At 36.6% G+C, this 10,181-nt stretch overlaps 1 protein-coding gene across 1 annotated transcript; it reads left to right on the forward strand.

Moving 5' to 3' along the window:
- Positions 1 to 1,340: 1,340 nt before the first annotated feature.
- IQD19 (IQ-domain 19) lies at positions 1,341 to 4,882 on the forward strand. The gene is made up of 4 exons (XM_089617766.1): positions 1,341 to 2,006; positions 2,834 to 3,106; positions 3,770 to 4,420; positions 4,532 to 4,882. Exons 1-4 carry the CDS (start codon positions 1,617 to 1,619, stop codon positions 4,550 to 4,552), a joined length of 1,335 nt encoding a protein of 444 aa, XP_089473892.1. The 5' UTR covers positions 1,341 to 1,616; the 3' UTR covers positions 4,553 to 4,882.
- Positions 4,883 to 10,181: the final 5,299 nt, after the last annotated feature.

Raw genomic sequence — 10,181 nt, forward strand, 5'->3', positions numbered from 1 at the left:
ATAAGATTTATTTTTGTTCTTGCTATGGTAAATAAGATTTATTTTTGTTCTTGTTATGATAAATAAGATTTACTGTTGTTCTTGTTACAGTAAATAAGTTTATTGTTTTCTTGTTACGGTAAATAAAATTTACTATTGTTCTTGTTATGATAAAAAATATTTTTAGTTATTCTTATTACGACAAATAAGATTCACTAATTTTTTTATTATGGATGATATTATTTACTATGATAGTTAATAATATTAACGTAATGGTATAATTGAAATATTGGAATGTTGTAATGATAAATTGGCTATTTTCCTAAATATGTTAATAGTTGGACTATAATTTTAAAATATGGGTGTAATTTTGGCTAATTGCTTAATCAGCCCATAAAATAAGTTTAAATAAAAAATAAAAGCTATGAAAATTTATTTTATACTTAATGATAAACGATATCTCAAACCCTATGAATTTATTATCTTGATGAATAATTACAAGTGTAAAGACTTACGTGGAATCTCAGCATATTGAATAACTAAAAAAAAAAGTGATGCCTTCTATTAGGGTCTTAGTATATAGGAAACCTTACAATTGAGTCTTCATGTTGGAAATAAATAAAAAATAAAATAAAGAATGAAACTAAAATCACACACTCTAAAAATTGACAGTAGCTTCATGAGATTCCACGTGCTAAACATATTTGTATGTAAGGAAACAAATACACTTTTGTCCACAAACATATATGTATGTATATATGCCTTGTATATGGTCCCACAAAGAGTGTCCATTAGTTATTTCATTTTCTCTCAAATCCAAATTCCCCTACTTTGGGACCCCAATTGGCCTAACTTCCTTAGCCTAAAACATTTATGAGTATTTTACACGGATCGCGCATGTTCTTGTCTCATTTTCACATGGTTTCTGATCCCTCCCATGCTTAAATAATTTAACCCAAAATTTTCATTTTTGTTACCCAAAACACCCTCCGGTAAAAACTATTAATATTTATCCAAACAATAATCCTAAAATATTTCTAGATCACGTTGTAGTAGTAGTTACAATACGTGACAGTAGCATAAGTGGTTGTATTGAATTGAATATTATAATATGAAACTAAATTAGCACCATCTTGAATTATAGGTTTATCTCAATAATATAATTGTCATTATTAAGATAGGACTTACAAGGAAACGGTTGAAGAGAGCAAGAAAAGAATCTTTGCATTAATGCTACCATATCTGTTTTTTGTTTCCATCTCCTAGAAAGAATAAGCTCTCTATCTCATAAAAACCACGACAGAGACAAATGAAGAGCAGTAAGTAATTAAGTTTCCGTGATATACTATTATACCAAAAAAAAAAAATATACAAACTTTTATTTTAAGGCAATTAAGTCCGCGGTTCCAATAAGAAGGAACACCACCAAGTAGTGAAGAGCTATGAGCTCTAGTAATTACTACCAACCAAAAATATATAAACAGAAAGAAGAGTAGAGAAAAAATATATTATAATATTATACATATATATATATATACACACACACGAAGATACACGGTTTGTTCTTTTCTTCTTCATCATCATCATCATTACCGATAGATCCTAGATATAGTTGACAAAGAAAGAAAGAGAGATCGATGGGAAAGACAGGCAAATGGCTGAAAAGCATATTGACCGGAAAGAAAGAGAGCAACAACAGCAAAGAGAAGCAACACAACGTTGATAATCATCATCATATTACCGTTATCTCTTCTAATGAGACCAACACTCCCAGATCGACGACTCCGAACCCGAATAAGGAGAAGAAGCGGTGGAGCTTCCGGCGATCTTCCAGAGACTCCGCCGCCGAGGCCTCGCCGCCGCCTCCGACTCCGCCGCCGCCGCTGGCGGTAATGCAGATGGCGGCGGTGGAAGAGGAAAAGATCAAGAGAAACGCCGCCGAAGCCGTCGCCATCGCGATCAGGACCGCCGCGTCGGAGGAGGACGCCGCGGCGGTTGTAATTCAGTCCGTCTTCAGATCTTACCTCGTAAGTATAATGAAATATATATATATATATATATATATATATCCAGATCTTGTGATTTTGGTCCGTCTTCAGATACTCCTGAACTTTTATGGCTAGTGTTTTGGTCCCCTGTTCTTTTTTTGAGCATTTGGTCTATAAATTATAGGTTTTTGTAGCATTTTAATTATTTTAAAAATAATTAACTTTAATTTGTATCTGTTAAAAAAATTCTATACTAGTCTTTTGCAAAGAATTTATGATATAAACGATATGGAAATAATTTTTTTGTTTTCCCTTGTGAACATCTATGGAAGAGTTTATATCTGTGCATATGTTTTTTTTTTTTTTTTTTCCTTTGTAATTATGACATCATAATTTATTTAATATTGGTTTTTGCAGCATTTAAATATTTAAAAAATAATTTTTTCATATAATTAATTTATTTTACAGACTAAAAAAATAAAATATATCTTTAAAAATTTCTACTAGTCTTTTGCAAAGAGTTTCTGATACAAACAACATGTAAAGTAAAAAAAAAAAAAAATAATAAAAAAATCTTGTGACATCTCTTGGCATACAAGGCAGAGCTACCTTAGACCTATGGGGTCAAATGTCCCCCTAAACTTTTGAAAATTGCAATTTATACTCTAAAACATTTTATAAATATTCATAATCTTAGTCCAAATTTAAATGATTTTCTAAATTTCCTCCCCCTAAATTATTATTTTTTGGAATTTGCCCCCTAATTGGAATTCCCAACTCCGCCAATGTTATTTTTTTTCTTTCTTATTGTAATTATGTCACAATAATATATATTTTTTTTCTTCGAAATCTCTATAATGAATAAGGCGAGGAAGGCGTTGTGTGCGTTGAAAGGGTTGGTGAAGTTGCAAGCGCTGGTGAGGGGCCACCTTGTGAGGAAACAGGCCACGGCCACGCTACGGTGCATGCAGGCCCTCGTTACGGCCCAAGAGCGGGCCCGGGCCCACAGAATCCGGTCAGCAATCACCGACGACGAATCTTCGGCTAATAATTTCCCGCTCAACTACCGGACTGCGAATTCCACTCCAAGAAAATCCTTGCAAGACAACGGCTATCTCGCCACTAATAATCCTTACCATGTAAGTCTTGAAACGCGTTTCAAAGTTTAGAGGAGTTTCGCTTTTCCGCAACCAATGTGTATTTTTTTTGTCATTTTTATCGCGTCGTATAAAATATTCGTTTTGTTTATTTAGTATTTACCGTTGTGTTTTTTTTTATTCTCCTCTAATTTCGATTTTTTTTCTTCTTCTTGTTATGGTAGATTTTTGTGTCCGCTTTAATTTTTTTTTTTCTCTTCAAAATGTCCCACATTTGTATATAATTTTATATTAAAAAAGAATATTAACTTTGAAACAAGCTTAGAAGCGAGCAGCCTACCCCTCAAAAACAATAGGATAACCATATTAAAATCTCTTTTTTCTTCTTCTTTCTGTTTTCTCTTTTTGTTATCCTTTTATGTTTGTTAATCTTCCCGTTTTCTCATTTCTCGTTAATTATTTCTTAAAGAAAATGTTGTCCAAATTTCAACTAAATTAGAACTCGAATTCGCAATCGAACTAGTTAGTCTATATTTAAATCTCTTTAAGTTTGAATTTGATACATTTTTCTTAAACACAAAAAACATGTTTTTCGCCCCTCTATTATACCAAGTAAAATTTCAACCAGCATCATATTATTTCCGTGCAATTTTCCATCGACTGCCTCATCATCCACAATATAAACCGTAATCGAAACTATAACAGGAATTCGAGATGGACGAGAATGTAAAGATAGTAGAGATGGACATAAACGCGACAATGAGAAGCAGAAACAGCTACTCGAACTCCCTCGACCACCACCACCACCACCACCACCTCCCGCGCCCGCCCAGCAGCAACGGGGCGGGCCCACGACTAAGCCACCACCGCAACTCCACGGCCCGATCATCCCCGGCCCAGCTCAGCGAGGCGAGCCCGCGGGCCCACTTCGACCCCTACTGCGAGGCCGGCCCGCAGGAGATCACAGCCAAGCCGGCCCTGGACCCGGACCCACTCCTCGCCTCCTACCTATGCCCGTCCTACATGGCAAACACCACGTCGTCGCGGGCCAAGGCGCGGTCCCAGAGCGCGCCCAGGCAGCGCTCCTCCGCGGACGCCCCGCCCAGGCAGCGGCGCGCCTCCGGGGAGGGCGGGGCCCGCAGCCACGTCCCCAGGGCCGTGAGGATGCAGCGGTGCTCCTCCCACGTGGGGGCCACCGCCGCAGCCTCGGCCGCCGCCGCTGCTGCGGGGTATCATTACCCGTGGTCAATGGTGAGGCTCGACAGGTCAACGGTGTCGCTCATGGACAGCGAGTGTGGGTCCACTAGCACTGTTCTCACAAATGCCAACTATTGCAGATCTCTCGTTGCCTTTGATGTCAGTGTTCTTATTATTCATTATGATTACGTTTTATTTATGACCTTTGTTTGTTTGTTGGTTTGTTTGTTTCTGAATTGCTCTGTTCTTGTTGGTTCTTCTTCAATGCAGATTCATGGAAATAGGTACTGATTGTCGGAGGCAGAGATGTGACAAAATATGGAGGTTGATGATGTGTATGTGAAAATGGATTTTCTGACTTCAAGGCTTTTTTTATTTTTATTTTATTTTTTATGTAGAGTTTTTTTTTTTTCTTCTATGTATTTATATTTTTATAATTTGAGTGTTTCTTTGTGTTTGTTTGTAGTGAGCATTTTGGTCAAATTTGTTTACTATGGTATTTTGAAAAGAAAAAAAAAAAAACATGTTGTAGAGTGTGTTAGACGTAAAACTTTATATGTGGTGACATGTATTTATCTACAGAAATTTGATCGGATTGAGTTCAGATTATTTCCCCACAAATCACAATGATATGCTATTACTTTTCTCTTTACTCTATGTATGTATTAAAATCTTGGAGATATATTGTATGAGCACTGTGCATATGGTTTTTTTGCTGAATAAAATAATAAATTATTATATATAGAATGAGTCGTTTAAAATCACATAACCACGCGGTACGTACGACAATTTGTTGATGACTGAATGGACCGGAGGCCTGATTACCAGAGATACATGTAATTTGGTCTGTTTGTTGTAGTATTGGATATTGGCTGGGAATTTCTTGGAAAATTTTGTAGAGAAATGGATGTGTGGATAGTGGATAGGACAAACACAAGGCACAAGAGACAAATGTGCCTTTTGGAAGGTTGAAAACAATACTGTACTTTTATTGGAATACCCCTCCTATAGATTACATCTATATACAATTATAATAATATAAGCATAACATAATTTTCACATCTTAATACAAATTTCAGTTGAACATCTGCATAAAATTTAAGAGATGTCAAAATTGAATGTCAGGAAGGGTAAAAAAAAAAAATCAGAATTGCATAAGCTAGTAAAATTGGTCCATAAATTCGCATTTTTCGTATCTAATTGAACCTTAATTGGAGCTAGTTGAATTACTCATCTATACTAACTAAAATTAACATAAATCCTACTCAAATTCGCTAATAAAAAATTATCATGAATTAACGAAGATGACAAAACAAAGTGGCGCAAAAGAATCATTGCTTTCTTTTTTAGCCTTGTACTTAGTGACTACAGCTTGATATTTCAAAGCCGATGCCTTCCTGGCTGTCGTCACTGCTTTCTCGCGGCCTTGGCATCCTGCTAAGGAGCGGGTGAATTGAGCCTAAGCCTCATCGAGATTGGCTTGCTTTGCTGCCCCGGAGGCAGACAATTGGCATTGACATTGTCGAGCTCCGTATTGGCATCTCGCTCAGCGTAATACTTCTTCGAGCATCTTGCAATCTTGGCGACTTTGTCCTCGACATCGGACTCCAAGTTGCTCTTGTCGACGTGACAAGTGTTGACGTCAGCCGTCAGCTTCTCACCATGTCCTTGAGCTCGGCCGATAGGCAATAAATAGTGTTGAAATAATTAAACAAAAGAATGATAGGAAATAGCGTTGAAAATCCTTTTTTGGATCCTCTGTGGCATAAGTAACATATATTGTAACAATTGTTCAAGTCAAAACTACAAAAAATTGTTTAATACCCGAGTTACTTATTCACTTTCCTCCCGTGCGAACTGTTTTAGTTCCGATTTTTATAGACAAGTGAGGAGCGTTACCTAATTCTATTTATAGTCGCCCATGTTGTAGGTAACCAACCTATAAACAAGTGAGGAGCGTGGATTAGCAGCGACGATTGCAAAGGGTTGAGTCATGATTGTTGTTCATGAAGATAAAAGACTTCCGCTACGCCTTTTGCTTTTAAATAATCTAAACCCAAGGTTTTATTTTTTATGACAGTATAAGATCCTTTCAATTACGTTAAAGTTTATGATTTTAGTTACAATATTAATTTCAATCATATTTTGGTTTAAAAGCTTGACGACGCAAATTGTTTTCTTTTATCGATTTATGAAATGGAAATCATATTTGTAGGTCATGAGTTTTCAAGTTCTATATTTCAAGTTTTTAAATTAAAAAAATATTCACTACTACAAATACAGTCTTTCGGTGCGGATGACTTTTGGATGCGACTTTTCGCACCTAAAAGTCGCACCAAAAAAGACTTTCGGGTGCGAAAAGTCGCATCCAAAAGACATTGAAGCAACTAAAAAATTTCGCTGATTTTTTTTAATTTGGGTGCGAAAAGTCGCACCCAAAAGTTCATTAATACCTTTGGGTGCGACAAAGTCGCACCTAAAAATCAAGGTTACCTTTTAGGTGCGACTTTGTCGCACCCAAAAGTCCAAATGTTTTAAGCGGTCTTTTTCCCTCCTTTTGTATAAAATTTTGAGCGGTCTTTTTTCATTTTTTCGTCATTCCCTCTTCTTCTTTCCTTCTCTTCTCTTCCCGATACTTCTCTTTTTCTTCTCCTTCTCCATTGCCGCGTGCCTCACCTGCAAGAACAAAGAGGAAAAAAAATTTCAACAACAAGAACAACCCATCTCCGGCCGCCACAACCACCATCTCTTCCATTCTTCTTCTTCTTTGCTTGCGCTCGGCCAGCAACTCCACCACCGAGCCCGCGCGCGCATCTTGCCTGAGGAGAAGAGCCACTGCTGGGAAGTGCGAGTCGCCGCGAGCTAGAGAGGACGCCAATGAAGGAGAGGGTTAGCGCCAGAGAGTTCAAATCCACCAAAAACGAGGTGAGAATCTCTCACCCAGGTTGGAATTCAAAGAATTAGGGTTAAGTTAATTTATGGCTTTTATCTTTGTGGGTTGGTTCCTGACTTTCTCTATGCATTAGACTCGATGTGTGCTAGAATTATGATTATAATTGGACTTGAAATTGTGAAATGAGATTTTTAGATTATTCCTGTGGATTCGAGTTTTTTTTGGTCGTGTAATTTCTTGGGTGTTACTTGGCCGTATGTTTTGGGTATTGAAGTTTGGGATTTCGGTTTTTTTTTTGTGATGTGTTGAAGTGATTTGTTGCTGGATTTAGTTGATGATGGATTATTTTCGAATTTGTGGATGATTTGGTTTCGGTTTTGGATTTGGCCGTGTGTGCATTCTCTGGCCGTGTGGCTGTGGATAATTGTCGCCATTTTTTTTTTTATTTTGGGTGATTTTTTAGGTGCGACTTTAGGTGCGGAAAGTCGCACCCGAAAGTCAAGACTTTTGGGTGCGACTTTTCGCACCCAAGACTTTTAGGTGCGGACTTTCGGGTGCGGAAAAGGCGCACCCAAAGTTGCACCTAAAGGTATTATTGGGTGCGACTTTTGACTTTTTGGTGCGAAAAAATTCGCACCCAATGCTATTTTTTGTACTAGTGATTTCTTTGCCATACGATATTTAAAAAAAAAAGATATCTTAATTTTTTTTTAAGTTTAAAAAGTTAGCTAAATAAGACCGTCTGTTAAATTCGAGTCGTCACAGAGATATCAAAGACGAGCTCGTCTATGCCTTACTCGGTATATTAACTCACGTCGTCCCGAAACCCCTAACATGAGAACCTAAAGAATGTTTGTTCGCAATGAAATAAAAATACTGTCTACCCTATAATTTCTCCTTGCCAAGGATTTTATCGATGACCCATTTGTTGGCCGCCTGGCGAGGTAAAAGTACAATGGTTCGTGCTTTGAGTTCGTCTTATGAACATAGGGGCGGGGTAGATCCATCACTATGAGTTCAACATTTTGCTCCCTTGCAAGAATAATGAGCTAGATCACCATTCAGACAAATTTTGGAAACGTTTGGAGAATAATAATATTTAAGACATTAAGATATTCTAATAAGAAAGGTGGAATGGGAAACCTAAGTACGCACTTCGCAAAAAATATTTTATAAATGCAACATAATTTTTTTACCTCGGTCACTGAATTGGCCCTAAGAGGAGGAATAAGCAAGGCAATCATCGTCTGAAATATCGTGCTTCCTATGGAAGGTTTGTAGTAAATTTGCATAATCATTTATAGGAGCATATGGAATCGTTGGTTGGTTGGTGCTCGGGTGAGCGACATCCATGGTTATGTAGGAGTTTATCTCCGTTTGAGGGACAACGAAATGTTTCGACAAATCCCAAGAGACATGAAAATGCTTCGGCAAATCAAAGACAGGACCGTTCCTGTATGGTTGTCTCGGGTATGGTTGTCCCGATGGTTCTTAGGTGGCACCTTCGACTTGACTGGTCGGTTTATGTTTTGTGATTTTCCTTTTCGTTGTATTTTGCTCATTAGTAGCATTTTATTATGATTGGATTTTCTTTGATGCAAAAAAAAAAAAATAATATGGAGTCGTTGGTTTCTTTAAGTTTGACATCTTATCATTAGAAAAGTCTAAGTGAACTCAACTTAATTCTGGAAAAGCTAAAGTAATTTCGGACAAAGTGAAAGGATTCTATATGAACAAGGACAAAAAAAAATAAAGACTAAAACTTAAACAAATGTAATCAGTATGAAGACCTATGAACTTTCTAGAAAATAAAAAAGAAGACAAAATAGTGAAAAGTGAATAAATAAGATAACTTACCCGGTGAATTTTCTTGAACGGTGTGAATTTAGTGTGGGGTAGGATATGACCTGGTTAAAATCTACTTCCCGAATAGATTTCGTCCATGACAAACTGTCAACAAATCCTCAAACCGCGTGAAATATCTAAACTGAAAAGAGCAAGCCGAAAAGATATGTGACATGGTGTGTGACATGATTCGTGACAAGCGAATCGGAACGAACTATATTGATTTGAGAAATTTCATTAATTGGGCTTAATAAGCCATTAAATATCAAGATTAGACCCTAATGTTTAAAAATATCTAAATATGGACTTTTGACCCAAAATCGGATAAAAACACCCCTGATTCAAAAAATCCATATTTTTCTCTCATTTTCAAATGATTTTCATCACAAATCTTTTGGTCTTCTAATTGGTTGCGCTAGGATTATAATATTTTTTTTTTTAGGAATTTGGGTATGTGTTCAGTTTCGATTTTGAGGGTTTCACATTGAATCTCATCGTACGGCATCGATTTGTGATGAAAAAGAATTGTGATGAAAATCATTTGAAAATGAGATAAAAATATGAGTTTTTTGAATCATGGGTGTTTTTGTCCGATTTTGGGCCAAAAGTCCATATTCAGATATTTTTAAATATTAAGGTTTAATCTTGATATTTAATGGCTTATTAAGCCCAATTAATGAAATTTCTCCATTGATTTTAAGTTTATAACTTTTGTTTTATAAATATGTAATGCACTAGGAGACTGATTATGAGTGTAGAGTTCGACTCACCCTAAAATAATTATTATTGAGCCATAAGCCCAATGTCACGGTCAAATCGATATGACATATTTTGTCAGATTACTCTAAAAAGACAAAGCCATTGTCGTTTGGCAATGATAAAATAATAAATAGATCAAACGAAAGGTATCTATTTTGGGCATGGCCCATGTATTTTGGACGAACTCGGCCCTACTTAGTCCTTAGAAGCAGCACCAACGCCACGCCATAAGAGACCACGTCGTCTTCCATTAGACCCAAACTTGTTTGATAAATCTTAACTTGCCGTTCAACCAACTAATAAGATATTGCATACGAGAGAAAATCCAGGACGAAGTAATCAAATAAGTGTCTCTGAAGATCAATCGACTCCTGATAAATTCAATTCTTCTGAAGAAAAAAAAATGCACATATTCTATTGCGC

This window comes from Urtica dioica, chromosome 6 (genome assembly GCF_054948205.1).
Source record: "Urtica dioica subsp. dioica isolate 48M chromosome 6, U.dioica_male_clone48M_v1_H2, whole genome shotgun sequence".
NCBI lineage: Eukaryota > Viridiplantae > Streptophyta > Magnoliopsida > Rosales > Urticaceae > Urtica > Urtica dioica.